The following is a 16,761-nucleotide window of genomic DNA, read 5'->3' on the forward strand; positions in this document are numbered from 1 at the left end:
AAAGCTTACGCGTTCAACTAGCGCGAGCACATATTATTCATTCACAGCGCGAAATTGAAGTCTTGTTTTCGACCCTGAGAAACTCACCTTTTTCATCAGCTCAGAGCATAAAACTACATATAAGAGCCCTGGATCTAATTCCTTGCCTTATTCGCTGCCATCACTGTGAAAAATCTGCAAGAGAATCTCGCAACTCTCACCATTTGATCATGCAACGTGACAACATCCACGCGAGAGCCCCCGGCACGTACGTGGATCCGCGCGGATATATGACGTCAGGATGGCGCAATTTGTTCTAAAAATAGAAAAATTGTCCCATATCATAGGTGCGCGCGGATCCCAAGACTTACGGTCTCCGTCCCCGATTATGGCTCCTGGTACAATTTAAGAGACAATATCTTCACTAGTAAGGATATGGAAAATACGCCACTCGAGTCCTGGATGTGGTTTCGCATGAATTTTACGAGTGGTGTATTTTCCAGTAAAACACTCGTGTCTATATAATAAATAGAGGATTTTACGCGCCCGCGCGTGGATACGAATTTTATCTTCGAGTGTTCAACTCGATATCTCAGGAGTGAGCGCAGCGAACAGTGAGATATGGAGTTGAACACGAGAAGATAAAATTCGTATCCACAAGCGGGCATGTAATATTCTGTTTATTATATAAACATACTAAAGACGACGTTTTTGACGATTTTCGAAGATTCCCGATCACTTTCCGAAGATTTTTCAAAATTGTTCCGAAGGCCAGACGAACGCTTCTGAACTGAGGATTAGCCGTGATAACCTTTGTTAATTTGTTCACGCGGTGTTTCACAGTGATTCAGGTAACCACTCGCTATTGTAGTTATAAAGTTCATAAGAGTTACACATCGATACGAGTTTTATTGAAAATAACCGTAAGAAAGTGAAGCAAATTTCACCTCTCCTTCTTTATATTAACACGGACATACATGGTACAGTGGGTGTCGTGCAAGTGTGAGAATAAAACGCATTCGTTTGTCCCAGACTCTTCGCTGCTATTATATTGGTGAAAATCACAAAATGCTGACACAAGAAACCGAGGGCTTACAAAAACCGACAACTCTGAAACGAAACTGTTATTTTGTGTGCTAAATTAATCGTGACTCAAAAAGCGTGAAACTGTTTTATAACACTCATTTGGAAAAAAAACCCGACTTAAGACAGGCGTTAGTCTTCTGCCATGTTTCTCTTCTTCTTCTCAAATTCATTAATAATTCATCAAGTTAAAACAACAAAAATCACAACCGTGAAGGAGGTATGGATACCCGGTCTAAATTAGCATAGATTTTGACGATTTTACTTCTCCGTTTACTCCTTAGTTTTTGTTTCGATTAAGAAGATATACCAAACACTCGAGGTAGTGTTTCATCGGCTATCCAAACACCTCGAATTTCGTCAAAAATACTCCCCTGTGCGTCGTATTAATTTTTCAACTCTCTTCTCAGTGTTTGGATATCCCGATGAAACACTGTCTCTCATGTTTGATACATTACATCATCCGTTTCTCCTTGGCCATCACAGCCTCGACTTCGCGTTCAAACTAGATTCTTTCTAACAAGGGAAGAGACCTGCAGCATGAGAGGTCTCAGGGAAAACGACTGTCACGTCTTCTGCGTTGACAAAATACTCGACATCAAATTTTTCTAGGTTTACTTTAAGAGGAAATCTTTAGTTTGAGAAGGAAGACCTTTGATAAAAACGCAGCAAAATTGGACTTTTTTAGTTCGATGGCCGTTTTCAACAGCCAGTTCATGATTTAAAATTCCAACTGCCTCGACTTCGCGATCAAACCGGATACTTTCTAACAAGGGAAGGGACCTGCAGCATGAGCAAAAAAAAAATTATTGGGGTGAAGATTGTGAAAGAGTAATGAAGCTAGCTTAAGGATGACTAATTGCTTACTGAAAAACACTGATCGGTCTAAATGTTCTCAATGCTTAGTAATCATCCTCATTAGGCCTTTTAGTTTATTATTAATTTGCTTCATCTTAAGGTTTCAGGATCTCGTTTCAGAGAAACAATAAACGTCTGAGCAAAAACCCTATGTCTAGTTTACTTATGTTACAATGGAGTGCTCTCAGCCTCTCCATTTTTCAACGCACGCGAAAGAAAACCGGAGCGAAGCGAGCCCGAAGGACACGGGGAGAGGAGCGAAGCGAGCCAAACAAAAAATAGAGACTGTAGACATCTTTGGAAAAAAGTGGTTTTATTAGGCTCCTCCCCCTGTTATCGCCTTGTCGCTAGCGGTTCCGCCTCTTGACTAACCACTTCCTACCCTGTAAAGTCTCCCGCTTTGCGCTGGCGTCCAGCTCTCTCGCGTTTTCATCCGTGCGTTCAACGATCGAATGAAAATACAAGAAAATAGAGGGCTGTGAACAGTCTATTGTTAATAAATATAGAAACTTTCGAAATCTCACAAACCTTAATTTCTTAAATGTTTTACATCAAGTTATCTAAACACGGGAGCAAATTGTTGATTTCGCGTGTAGCCTTAACCCCAAAGCCCCATCCTTTGTGCCCTCGCACGGTTGAGATTAATTGATGAAGTACGTAGCTCACCAGCGTCCTATGAAATTTTAGACTGGAAGGAGCGACAAATTTTAAACAAACAAAATCCGCCAAAGCTCACCTCTTGTGTTTTGCCACCAGCAGTTTTAGGGCGTCGGTAGCCTTCTCCTATTGGGCCACTGTGTCGCCCAGCTGCTTTTTGCCAGAAAGTGACAACGGCCTCCGCGTGTTTCCGGGCGTACTTCCTCTCATATTCGCGAGCGGTAAATTTACAGGCATTACTATACCCATAAGTAATTCCCACACAGAAATTTTTGGTCCTGTCCGTTGAGAATCCATCCTTGTCAACTGCGTCGAATTTGCTCGGTCCTACTGGATGGTGCAGACACACATCGGAAATCCTTGAGGCATAGGCGCACACTTAGGGTTGTCTGTGGTCGGCATGATGTGAGGCTCAATTTGAAGACGGAGGATCTTCTTCACAGAATCCAAGGTATGTGCCTTGAATTCAGCTACTTTCGTAATTAAGGCTTGTGCGTGTGCTGCTGTTTGGCTGCTCTTGCCTCTTTTCTTGGCCACATGAATCTGGTCCAATACTGTGTCCACAGAAAGTTGTCCGTACATGCCGAACAGAGGCAGGGTCTGCTCATAGGAACTGGCCTTGTCGTCTTCTGGCAGGAAGAAGTGGTACTGCTCAACCATCATAGCTCGCAGATTCTCCAAGCAAGTTGACATATCATCTGCACCATCATTGTAAATGTCTTTACAGCGTTTAGCATAGCCCAGCATTCCACACTTGCTTGTTCCAAACACATTCTTGATTTGGTCTAACATCAGTTCCTTGATCTCCTGGTCCATATACTCTTTGAGCTGATCGATCTCTTCCTTCAAGGACTTGTGAACATCCGTCACATCTACGCCTCCTCCAAAAATACTAAGAACTTGATCGAACATTGCGCTGAGCATCGCTCCAACAACTGGTATGCTATCTATAGCACCAGATACCATAGCCAGGGCAAACTCTTCGGTTTCTGAGGCTGCCTCTGTTCTCACTCCTGCGAGTTTGGTTGGTTTCATGTCAATTACGTCTTTTATGGGGCCATCATACTCCAGGTTAAGGCAGATAACTTGGTACTCAGCACTGGTGAGTGGTATTAACCCGTACACAATAAGGAGGAAGGCACATAGCCGTATGGTTTGAGGTGAAGTCATTCTGGATGTAATGAAAAGAAATGATGCCATCTGTTAAGTTTAGAATAAAAAGAAGAAAAACATTCTTAGCTGATATGCGATGCGTTTCTCCTTACTTTATTTGTCTATCTCTCCTTTCTATTTTAAAACCAAATGGTGCCATCCAAACATTTAAATGTATTTTTGCGAATGGGTTTGCACATATACTGACCAAAACCAAGAGATTATCAAGGTAAGTTACCTTGATCGCTCTTGCCAGAACATATCAATTTAGAATTTATTAATTAGTGCCTTGAGTACTGATATAATAAGTTCCATTTGTACCTCTCTTAATCAGAAAAACAAAGGCTGGTTAACTTCAATGGAAGAAACTGAGACGAGTTGACGATATAGCCTGAACAATACTCAATAGTAATTTGGCCAAAGACAGTCAGATCGATAAGACAGATGTATACAACAGTTCTGATGGGCTGATTAAAACGCGGCGCTAACAAAATGATTGACAATAAAAAGGTACTAATTGGTTCTGTTGGTGCGCCGATGTTATAAACGGGATAATGCTCGACATTAAACTGAGTATCAAAGTCAATTTCATTTATGTAACTTAAATTATTAGACAGAACGAAATTCAATTTGGAGCAGACTAAAATAACTGCATGCAGTTCCCGGGCATCCTTAGCAGGGAAACCTGATTGCAGAGCGTGGAGATTTTGGCCATCAGAGAATGATATTTATTGCCAATCAAGGAAACTCGCTTGACGCCTACCCAACTTATTATATGTCAACTCAGGCGAACATAACTTCCAATTTTGTTCGCTTGCTGAAGGCGGCCTAGTACGTCATGTGGTACCTTTGGAACACTCGTGCTGAAATATGGAAGGAATAATCGGCTAACTGATGCGGCCTGAAGAACAGGCGCTTTTGCGGTGTGGAGAGTGAAGTGTCAATTTGTTTTACCGCTAACGATTAAATTTTAACCTTTCTTACGCCTAACGGTTAAATTTTTGACCCTTTTACGCTATAACGGTTAAACCCCATTGAGGCCCTCACAAACAGCCTCGTTTACATTTATATTTATACATGGCAAAGGTTGCCCATCCCGCCACTGAGTGCTGGTGCAGGTGCATGTGATCAAGTTTTATGTTTCTAAGATCTTTTCCAGACGGCCTCTCTTTTGCTCTGGTGTCGATTTCGCAACTCGTGTAATCACCCGGCTGAGTATTTACCATTTTGAGACACTTTCAGAAGCAGCGCACGCGCGCCTTTTACGAGAGGGTGTTATCCAGCCCGACGGGATCGCTGTTTTTTATTTTGAAAATCTGATCCTTGGTTCGCCTCACTAGCATTTTGCTCTTGTTGTACTTCTTTACCATTTTCAACTTGTTTAGCTTGATTTCCTTCTGAGTCTACTTGCCTTCGCCCGCCAACCCGGGGCGCAATATCGCTCCTAGAATCGCCTGATGTCCTCTCTAAACGATCGGCGTGATCCTTCAAATTTCGGGCCGAGGGGGCGAGATCCCCGCGGGGGAAGGGGTACTTTAGCAATTTTAGGGTGTGGATGTGTCACTGGGACCCTGGAATTCTCAGCCTATACCAGAGCTAGTTCAGCTGAATTTTGCTACTCTATACTGGAGTAAACTCCCCAAATCCCCCGTATCCTAGCTTCCAGAAACTACTGAGGTCACTAGTACAGTCTAGCCAAAACAAAACATTATAGCACGATCGTTTCTCTCTCAAAAAAGGATTTGTTTATACTTGCTCATCATCGACACTGTTGAGGCTGAGTTGCGTAAATTGAAACTTGCCGATTTGATTTTTTTAATATTTTTGAGTGGCAATTCCTGGTTTCCTTAGTCTAGAAAAAATCTTCAACCAACTGGTCAGTTTCGTGAAAAATGATACCCTAAACTAGACCCAAACGCTCTGATTTATATACCCTATTCTAGAATAAACTGCTTGAAAGCCATACCCCTCACAGCGGCACATACGTATATAGCCCATATATGGTAGTATCCCATCCCCCGCCCCCCGCGAGACTGCTAAGAAATGACATACTAAGTTTAAAATTAAGATGTCGCAATTAATCGTCCAGATTTACAAACTTTCACATACTGCATTAATAAGAATAAAAGCAAGAGTTTTGAAAGTCAAGCACGATCCCCTTCTCCTTCTCCTTCTCCTTCTCCTCCTCCTTCCTTCTTCACATCGTTTCACAGGTAAATCAGGGCAAAACATAACCACTATTAAACCTTTCTCACTGGAATCCACGTGAAAAAGGACGACGGCTCGACATGTGAAATCCTCGTGTTGTTTGTGGCGCAATGCACTCTGCTAAAAAGTGGCGCAGTGCACTCTGTTAAATGCAATGCATTCTTGTAAAAAGTGATGAATTCGAGAATTCGTACCCCCTTCTATATATTCTTCTTAAATCCTGGCTAAGGTATCTAAAAGATAATAATGCTGTGGCACATTCTGTTGATAGTGACATATTTTACGAAGTGATTCATCTACAACTTCATGTAAGATGACGCATCGATGGCGAGGTGTGAAAAGGGATCGTGGCAAAAAAGCACATAGTGATCTGAACTATGTTTGGACATAAAACGATACACATCAATTTCTCCTTCACCAGATCAGGAAAATCGAAAGATGTGGAAATTGTAGGAGCAGAAATCTAACTTACAAATTCTGTACTGATACGCAATAAATGTCTCTAGAATGTTGACAGACTTTCACATACTGCATTAAGAACAAAAGCAAGAGTTGTGAAAGTCAGGCACTTGTCTCCTTCACATCGTTTTACAGGTAAATTCGAGCAAAACATAACCACTAATCTTTCTCACTGGAATCCACGCGAAAAGGACGACGGCTAGACGTCCGTATTGTGCGTGGCGCAACGCACTCTGTGGCGCAGTGCACTCTGGTTAAATGCAATGCATTCCGGTAAAAAGTGATGAATTCGAGAACTCGTACCCCCTTCTATAAATTCTTCTTAAATCCTGATTATGTTGCTGCTCGCTCGCTACGCTCGCTCCGGCCAGCAGCAATTAGGATGTCTCTATGAACTTTTAAAATTCTTTGTAATCAGTTTTCTTAGCCTCTTGAGGGTCAATCGACTTGCTTCCTTTGTTTGTTGTCTGACTGAAATATTAGATAATTTTCTAAACAACTAATATAAAGAACAAGTCGTCCTTGCATGTTTTCTCTGCTTTCTTTTATTTTTTTTAAGCGATGACGAAATCGCTTTATGCTGGCATGCATGCATTCCTTTGGATAGTGATTTCGCATAGTTTGTCGCGCTTATGTCCGTGCGCTTATGTCCGTGCGCTTATGTCGCGCACTTTTTATCCCCCTGTGGAAGCGAAATGCACTCTGGGAGTTCCTTTGCTGCTTTCCTTTGCTGTTTGTAGGTTCAGCGGAGTGCTTTTAATTGGAGCTTTTAAAAGAAGATTTAGGGGTGGATTTTGGTTTAAACAGTATCGGATAAATTTGCGTTCACGGGCAAACTCATAATAAGAACATATCCTCCATACATACAAGTTTAGATAGACAAGTAAGTCGCACAGGCGATAGGTGAAGGCTTTGCGGCTTTCCTTTGCTGTTTGTAGGATCAGCAGACTGCTTTTAATCGATACGACAAGTATACAGTTAAAACAACAAATTAATTTCCGGCGAGGTAATTAGTGTTGCCAAATATTTTTAAAGATAATAAGGTGTCGATTTCAGAAAGAGTAACATTCCTTTGCGGGTTTCCTTTGCGGCTATTCTTTTCTGTTTGTAGGATCAGCGGAGTGCTTTTAATTTCAGCTTTTACACGAAGATTTGGGGATTGATTTTGGTTTATACAGTGTCGGATAACTTTGCACTCACTGGCAAACTCGTAATAAGAACATATCGTCCGTACATACAAATTTAGATAGACAAGCAAGTCGTACACGCGATAGCTGAAGGGTCTAAATAAAATTTACGGATTGGTAGCGCAGTTGTACTTTAGCCAGCCTTGAAGTGAATTGAATGAGCATTGTATGAGCTCTGAAATATACAGTTTACAGTAGTGATAATGAAGTCAGGGTACGATTCATTTGCAGTTTTCAGTTTTTTATGAGGTTTTGCAAATGTGCTGTTTTATATTTTCTGTCAACGAAAGAGTGGCTGTGATTAAACAATCGATAATCGTTTTGTCAGGGTAAAGACAATACGAATGTTCATTGATGACAAGTATACTGTTAACAACAAATTAATTTTCTGTGAGGTAATTAGCGTTGGCAAATATCTTTAAAGATAATACTGTGTCGATTTCAGAGAGAGAAACTTGTACTTTGCGGCTTTCCTTTGCTGTTTAATTTGTAGGATCAGCGAGTGCTTTTAATTTCAGCTTTTAAACGAAGATTTGGGGGTGGATTTTAGTTTATACAGTGTCGGATAAGTTTGCGCTCACGGGCAAACTCATAATAACATATCTTCGATACATACAATGTTAGATAGACAAGCGGGTCGCACACGCGATGTGACAAGTCGAGAGAAAATGATTTTCTCTTGGACAAGTATATGGTTAAAAAAAACAAATTAATTTCCGGTGAGGTAGTTAGCTTTGCCAGATATCTTTAAAGATACTAAGGTGTTGATTTCAGAGAGAGGAACTTTTCAGCGGAATGCTTTTTATTTGGGTTGGTACATTTCGCTGACCCCTGGCATATGGACTAACAAGTTGGACCTGGTACATGAACTACTTGAATGAACCACCAATGGACTACCCTAAATGTAAACCCCTAAAAATTCTAACCCAAAAGCTTAAGAATCAGTTTGTCTGCTCATGTTCTAATCTTCTAGGAACAATTTTTAAACGTCATCGCTTCTGCATGCATTGCGTGCCGTTTATTTCCCATGCCCGCAAGCCTGCGTTTTGGGTCGTTACCAGGGTAACGCAATTTGTCGTGTGACCTTGGTCCCAGTTGAGCGCCAAACTTAAAAGAGAAGAAAAACAAAATGGCGTTTACAAAGTTCTTTGGTCTTTTATTTATTCTGTTGTTTTATAGTGTTGCTTTCGCTTCAGCGTCGATCAATGTCGGCAAAGTGGCTGATTTTGAGCTTATATCCAAAGACAGAATACACGATGGGAAATCCAAACTGGAGGAGTTCACTGCGAACGCCAAAAGCAGCGATTGCTGGAGGAAAGCCGTTCAAGGCATCGAGAAACGTTGCAAGAGTCTTGGAGATATTGAACAGAGTTATCTGGCGATTGATTTCACAAACTGCCATATGTCGAAGTCAGGAAGGAAAATATATTCGTGCTCAAGGGAAACACAGTCGATTGAGCAATGTACGGGATCAATGGACGACACGACTTATCTCGCTTACACGACATTTTTCACTCATACAACTAACATCTGTTTCTATGTTAAAAGCGAAATATGGCAACAAAGAACGGAAGATACAATCTCCAAACTGTCAAGAACTTCACAAGATGTCGCAGAGCAGCTGGAGGAATCTGCTGAAAGACAATTTCTGGTACTAGAGAAGCAAAATGTTTCACTGGAAAACCAGAAGGAGATCATTTCAAACGAAATCCATCTATCTGAGACACTTCGAAACTCTACGTTAAATGCTAAGAAAGCTTTTGAGGACATGAAGCAAAACGCCCTTGAACAAAAGGCTTTGTTTTCTGAAACATTTGATGGGTTCTTCAAAAGTGTGGAGAAAGTCAGGAAACTTCAATCCATGATTCTTGGAGAGTTCATAAGTTTGCAATCTGTAGCGTTCTACATTGCTGCAGTATGTACCTGTTATTTCCTTACCAGTACCCCGCGTACAGCAGCAGCTAGACTTCCACTGTTTATTGGGTTGTTTGTTCTTATGTTCATTGAACGGCTTATGACATCTTGGGGAGTGGCAGACACCCAGTCAACTGACACAGTAAGATGTGGGATATTGACCAAGTGAGAGGTCAAGAAAGCTTGATATTGACCAAGTTCTGTTTTCTTCTTGTTTATGGTCCAAGATGATTAAACAAGCAAAAAAGGAACAAGGCCTTCTTGATTGAAAAAGCTTGGTTAAGATAGGATGTATTAGTTCATATCTGATTTATTATTTAGCATAAATAACACCATTTTCTTGCAGGAAATGATGGGTAATCTGGAGTAGGAAGATAGCCCCATCTCGCTCACTCAGGTGGCCAATCACACAGGGCTTCCATTAAGGGCCGCGCACCAGGCAAATTTACCAGCTGTGAGGATAATTTTACCTGTCTGGTTTGACCATCTCATAAAGAAGTTCAGTTCAAAAACTTTTTCCTGCCTATGAAAACCAGTTGCCCTCCTGTTGAAAATGTCAGTGTAACCCCTGTCGTAGCACAGGATTTGGTTCATCTTGCCCTGACTCATAGAGCTAGCCAATGAGTGAGCCATATGATAAAATTGCTTTTGTTTATTATTACAATGACCTTCTTAACTCTAAGTGTCCTATGTAAAGTAGTGGTGTCATTGTTTTATTAACCTAACTGAATTTTAAGTCAAAGGTTTGTGTTTCAGTATAATTGGTAAAGGGTACACTCATCCTATGAACTACGGTATAAACAGTTCAAAAGTTGTAAATAGTAATAATGCAGTGCCAAATTAAAAACAATGTTTATAGCAGACGTTTCGGGCGTAGCCCTTCCTCAGTGCTAACTTAGCACTGAGGAAGGGCTGGGCCCGAAACGTCTGCTATAAACATCGTTTTTAATTTGGCACCGCATTACTACTATTTACGACTTTTGAACTGTTAACTGTGCCACACAGCAACTGATCCTTTTGGATTACAAATATTTTTTTACGGTATATACAGACCATTGACAGGCTGCTGAAAGTAACAAAAACTTTATAGTGAGTTATAGTGAGTTATCATCCACGATGGGAGTATAGGTAAAGTCTAGAACAGTCTAATGAGAAGCCAAGGGGCTCATAAGTGCCATTGCTTCACTCCAGTTTCTAAAAAATAAAGTAACAAGGAAAACTGTTACTCTTCTTGGATTAGACTCAATTACTAGCTGCTGTTAAAGGAAAGGAGTATGTACTCCTAGACTTTCTAACGTCCTTTCCAATAATTCTTCCCTGGCCTGTTGGTTCTGCTGCTGGAAAGGACCTGTTGGGACTTATGTCGCTCATGCTCGAGACTTCGTCTCTTGAAGATTGCCCTCTCATTTTGCTTGAGGGAGATAAAAGCAAAGTTTGACTTGTGGGAAGTCTAATGCACTTCTTCCCAGAAAAGAAACAAGACCAGCCTCAAAAGAGTGGCAGAAATTGAGCCTATTCCTAGATGGATTTCCCATCCATTGCAGGCCCACCTTCAGCAATTTTTCAACTTAGTTGCCCTGGCAATTGACTTGTGCCCAGTTTTGCTCATGTTTGGAGATAGATGCAGTAAGGGTAACAGCCAGGGTTTTTGAGAAATACATTGCATGGGTCAAAGAAGCCAATGCTATCATAAACTAACCCAGTAACCACATTTACTATTTACCCTTTTTTTTCCTTGCAGGAGGTTATTCATGGAAGACTGTGGCTCTGTAGAAAGCTTTCTATTATAGTAGCCACCCTTGTGCTTATGGTAGTGGGATATCAATACCAAGACTACAATAAAATCAACTTTGACATGCTTCGTAATATGCAACTCCAGATTACAGAAATGAAACGATGGCAGGAGAAGATCAATAGTATGAAGGCAATAACAAATGGAGAATCACCACCACACCAGTCTTTACCAAGTACAAGGTAATGTTTAACATCGGCAACAATTTCTGTGTACTTATAAACAGAAATCAGTACAACAACAGCAGAAGCAATAGTCTGATTGTCCTTCTGTTGTTGTGTATTTTTGATTTTGTATATGCACTGTGAAATCAGTGATTCGATCCTTGATTCGATCCCACAGAAAAATTCCTTATTACTCTACACATATCACACAACAATTCTATGCTCAAGGTTTTGAGCCTCTCAAGTCATCCTGCTTTGCTTTTTGTGGTTGTAAGATTTTTTTGTTGTTCCCTCCTCCAATTCTACAATCCTGAGAGTGGCCAGGGAGGGGAACTGGGCTCCCTAGTCAATAGTTCATTGAAGAAACTTGGTATATTTTCCATTTCAAACTGACCGCATTTCAAGGCTAGAAAATTAATGTTCAAAAGAAATGTAGCAGGTGATGCGTGCAAAACTTTGATTCTCTGAAAATGCACTTGTCTAGTAGAAAGAAAACTCATTTGATTGTTGCTGCTTTCTCTGAGTTCTTATGTACAAGTCATACATGTAGTTAATAGAGGGGAATGGTTATGAAACCCAACAAAGTTCATCGTTGTAGTTTTTGTTCACTTTTTTTGACCTTGACTGTGCACAAAACACAACAGTTGTTTACTTCTGACTGAGGAGCAAACCAATAGAAACGTTTTGGTTGTGTAATTCATGCATAGTGTATGAGTGCAAAACAAAAGTTTGTGCATGGTCGTGGACCTTCCAACAAACCTTGGCATCTTTGTTTGCTCCTCTGATGTTTGCCGGGCTTCAAAACCATTCCCCTGTATCAACTATGGTGTAAATCAATGAACAAATTCTTCTGCACACCAAACATTGTAAATGTGTTTCCATTGTTTAAGCCTTTCACAACAGAGTATCACTCATCCCAGATACTCAAATCACGGCAGGCCATGTGACATACCAGATGCTTCTATGGACAACAATGCACAAAATCTGGGTGATGACGATGATGATGATGATGAGTCTGATCACAGTTTTGTTCCCGACGAGTGGGAACTAGAGAGTTTTTCAGAAGAAAGCAGTGAAGAAGAGGAGGAAGAAGATGAAGAACATGATAAGGTTGGTGGCCAGAAAATAGAGCCTGATATTACAACACCAGTGACCAGGAAGAGGTCAAAAGGGACACCACAAGGGACGTCAACAATGACCTACTCTGCATCATCCAGGAGGACAAGAAGTAGAGAAAGAGTGAGTTCCAGTGCACTGACCAAGGGTGTCTGGAAAACCCGAATAGCGAATAGTCTCGAATAGTGCGAATAGCGGCGAACAGTCGCGAAAAGTGGCGAATAGTGACGAATAGTCGTCAATAGTCACCGCTTTAGATCTAACATCCTGCGTTAATTAATTATCCAAATAAGCTACAGAATTTCAGTGAATTCATTACCTTTTCTTCTCCGGACTCAGGCTAGGGCTGTCCATCGCCGACATTAAGAAAACAGAAAACAGAAGGATAACCTAATAAAGTTGTATTTACGCTTTGACAGAGGTTAAAACAGAAGAAATTACGTTTAGAAACACCTTTTGTCCTGATAAGCGTCTGTGCTTTTTAGCGGGAAAATCCCATCCTTCGTTGCCGCGAGGTTGACTGCGAGATACAGGGTACCCTATTTGCTACGATTTGCCACTATTTGCCACTATTCGAGACTGTTCGCCACTATTCACTATTCGCTATTCGGGACTATTCGTTATTCGCTATTCGGGTTTTCCAGACACCCCACTGACCAACGATTGTTCAGTATCTCTTAATGGACTCTGAACATTTTACAACAGTGACTTACAGCAATGACTCTCAAACCATGAACACTTCACGTTTTTGGGGTTTTTTTTGCACATTTTTGTTTTTGGCGACTATAGAATAAGGGCTCATCATATAATGCAAAAGAGGTTGATGCTGAATGCTATGTTGCTATGAAGAGCCCTCATTTAGTCACCAAAAAATGTCAAGTGTTCATGGTTCAAGTGTCCACACTACGAATCGAGTTAAATCATGCAATATGATTGGTTGCACTTGCTAGTTTTTCGTCTGAACCGTTCACAGTCCAGATCCAGAAAACAATTTTTTGCGTTCTTTTCTCAGCTTGCACGATGATCTTGAATTCATCTCTGCCCCCAAAGAACACTTTGCCCAGTATTTTTATATCTGGATATGTCAATTGCAACTTTCTACCTGACATCCTTGTTTCCTAGTAATATAACTGGCCGATTAATTTGCTCCCAACCTAGGGAGCTTGACTTGCCATTCCCCCTCTCCCCCATATTGCAACCCTTGTGACTAATTTACTTTCTCGTATTAGTTGCAGGCTCCTGATTCAAGTCCATCTTATCGTTACAACCTACGATCGAGAAGAAACACTCCTTCAGATATTCACAATGGCAGTTTCCTCAGCAACATGCCCTCGCCATCAAAACTAAAGGAGCTGATCAAAACTGTCCAGGAGAGATCCAGTAGGCGCTACACAGCTGTGATACGCTCGCCCAGGAACAACAACACTGAGAACACACCATTGTTTTCATCCGATGAAGAATGCTGAATATTCCCTTGGTCAAAACTGTTTCTGTTTTTGCCTTTGTATAATGCAAACGTTAATTCCGTTTAATTATCCGTGCCTTTGCCTACTGCGATTAAGCGATGAAAAGGCATTTTAAATAAAGAAATTATCTGAGAAATTTCATAGAAGTAGCTCGTTCGTGCGTAGGTTTTGTCTGTTTTTTTGTTTAATTCCTTTTCCTTTACTGCAAATCTGAAATTACTGAACTTTCGCTTTTAATTCCTTGACTTGCTAGTTATCACCAAGAGCTGCTCTTTCAAATAATTCTTACATTCCTTATTCCTTTTTCTCGAAAAGAAAAAAAAATGAGCGTAAACCTCATCTCAACTAACTACGATTTAGTCCCATGAATCATTTCAAATTACAAAGAGCAATTTGACCAGACTGGAAGAGATAAACAATTACGTATTTAGCCGATATCCTTTCTCATTTAAGTAGTTTTTCGATATCCAGGCAGGGCATTTTTTTATCCTGAGAAATGGATTGTTCCACACTCGTCTAGATCTCCTTTTCTGTCATGTAAACAATTTGAAAATATTGTGTAGTTAGAGTAGTTTTAAATCTTGAGTCGTTCTTCTGGTTGCATATTGTTGAGGCTTATTCACCTATGATATTGTCGTCTACGTTCTCCTTGCACAGTAGTTTGTTTTATTTCTTAATAAACTTTTCTCAACTTTAATGGACTCTCATATTTGAAAGATAGCTAATGACAAACTAAAAGGTGAGCTGTATTTGTTGTAATGTCTACTAGAAGTTATTTTAGAGCAGAATTCAACCACTTTGTCCCAGAAAAAGAAAACTAAATGATATTATAAAAATCTGAATCATTGGAAAATGCAATTAACCCATTGACACCTGGAGTTTTTGGGAAAAAAACGCATTTTTTTTGGACATTATTACCCTGGATATGAGCTAAATACTCAAAAAGGCATTTGCAATAAGACAACATGCCTTTCTCTCCACTAGCATCGCGTTTTATGACATTTTTGCTCGTGCATGCGCAGAGATGTTTTCTTTTTTTCTTTTTTTATTATTATTTTTTTTGCCTTTCCTTTTTCTCCTTTTCTTATCTTTTTGCTGCAGTTGTTGACCTGGGCTTGTTTCCAGTTCAAGAATTCCCGCGAAAGCATCATCGAGAAGGGGAATCCTTACCACGAAAGTGTAGTAGGGGGAAATTTTGCTCCGAGTTTTTCACCAAAATTTCTAAGCATTTTCGTGCATATTTCACGCTCTATCGACCCAGTAACTCTGATCTGGGTATTATTGGAAATATCTTTCCCTCCTTCAGAACTTGAGTGTAAGTGATGCCAGTTTTGGTCAAAGGTGATGACGTCAGAAGTGGAACAAAGGCCAGCGATCATCATGGGCGGCACAGGCATAAATAGGTTAAAGAGTTTTCATTGGCTTAGCCATCATGGTATATATAAACAATAGCCTCCATTTGGCGCGAAAATATGCCCGGATAATTGTCCCCGGACATTATCTGTTTCGAGAAGCGAACAATTTTCCGAGAACGTACGGAAAACTGTTCGCTTCTCGGAACAGATAATGTCCGCAGACAAATGGAGGCTATGAACTGTTTATTCTAGATTTAAGTCAGCATCTTATTCACATGGTAGTCAGCTTTTCTGGTTCACGATTCTAAATACAAAGAAATAAAACACAGTCGGACTATATAGAGTTTGATACTGCTATAGGACCTCTTTTACGATTCAGAAAAGACCCTAGCCTTGCAGTGTGCCCACCGTAATGCTCTGCGCTAACTTGCTCTAAAAAGTCTTTACACGTCTCGATATGTTTTTCTTTTTTGAGAAATAACTAGTACAAATTCACCAGAATAAATTTGAATTTTATGGCTTTAATACCGGCAGTGTTTTTATCGGAAACTTATTTGTGATACAACACAATAAATGGTCGTAACCTATTCGAGTTGATTAACCTGTGCTTTGCTTTCTGATGCGTGCTTGATTCAAGAAAGGCCTTTCTTCACTGGTTTGAGTAGTCTTACATGGAAGGCATTGTTTAACGCATCAGTTGATGAATTATAAGCACGGATATTTGTCCGCGGACATTATCTGTTCCGAGAAACGAACAGTTTTCCGAGAACGCACAGAAAACTGTTCGCTTCTCGGAACAGATAATGTCCGCAGACAAATGGAGGCTATAGGCCCTTTGCAGCTGGGGTCACGTGACCACATTTTTTCTTTAAAAAATTTCTATTATGGGCTATAACTTAAAGAATGCCAGAAATGGAAAGAGCATACTGAAAATACCAAAATGGCCAAGTTTGAGGCCCCCGTCTATAAAGAATGAGATTTTACGACGGTCTGAATTTTTAAAAAATAAGAAGATTTGTATGGTAAAAGTTGTTGGAGAGCAAGGCCTTGCTCTCCAGCAACAATTTCCATACAAATCCTCTAAATTTTCTGAAAATTCAAACTGTCGTATAAACTTACTCTTTAATACAAGGGACCTCAAACTTGGCCATTCTAGTATTTTTAATATGCTCTTTCCATTTCTGGCATACTTTAAGTTATAGCCCATAATAGAAATTTTTAAAAGAAAAAATGTGGTCACGTGACCCCAGCTGCAAAGGGCCTATTGTGAGCGTACGTGTAATTTTTGGGGACGTTTTTATTTTAGTTTAGTTTTCTATAGTTTGGGGGGCGTTTTTAACAATAAAATTATTCCGCTCATTCTTGTTGGAT

At 40.3% G+C, this 16,761-nt stretch overlaps 1 protein-coding gene, 1 long non-coding RNA gene and 1 pseudogene across 3 annotated transcripts; 1 reads left to right on the forward strand and 2 right to left on the reverse strand.

The window, feature by feature from the left end:
- Positions 1-1,441: 1,441 nt before the first annotated feature.
- Positions 1,442-3,747, reverse strand: LOC149104168 (uncharacterized; annotated as a pseudogene).
- Positions 3,748-5,550: 1,803 nt separating this feature from the next.
- On the reverse strand, positions 5,551-6,499 carry LOC149104169 (uncharacterized). The gene is made up of 2 exons (XR_016202043.1): positions 6,457-6,499; positions 5,551-5,827 (listed from the first exon to the last, which is right to left on the reverse strand). It is a non-coding gene; the product is annotated as an uncharacterized LOC149104169 (long non-coding RNA).
- Positions 6,500-8,691: 2,192 nt separating this feature from the next.
- Positions 8,692-14,732, forward strand: LOC110050439 (uncharacterized). 2 transcript variants are annotated; one of them, XM_020756351.2, is made up of 4 exons: positions 8,692-9,639; positions 11,239-11,471; positions 12,344-12,692; positions 13,799-14,732. In XM_020756351.2, exons 1-4 carry the CDS (start codon positions 8,713-8,715, stop codon positions 14,033-14,035), a joined length of 1,746 nt encoding a protein of 581 aa, XP_020612010.2. In that variant the 5' UTR covers positions 8,692-8,712; the 3' UTR covers positions 14,036-14,732. The 2 variants fall into 2 exon arrangements, with proteins under 2 accessions (XP_020612010.2, XP_020612011.2); XM_020756352.2 differs by having other exon boundaries at positions 12,392-12,692.
- The last annotated feature ends 2,029 nt before the right edge of the window (positions 14,733-16,761 follow it).

Source organism: Orbicella faveolata, unplaced genomic scaffold (assembly GCF_042242905.1).
Source record: "Orbicella faveolata isolate gen_17 unplaced genomic scaffold, um_ofav_v1 contig_35, whole genome shotgun sequence".
Taxonomy (NCBI): Eukaryota; Metazoa; Cnidaria; class Anthozoa; order Scleractinia; family Merulinidae; genus Orbicella; species Orbicella faveolata.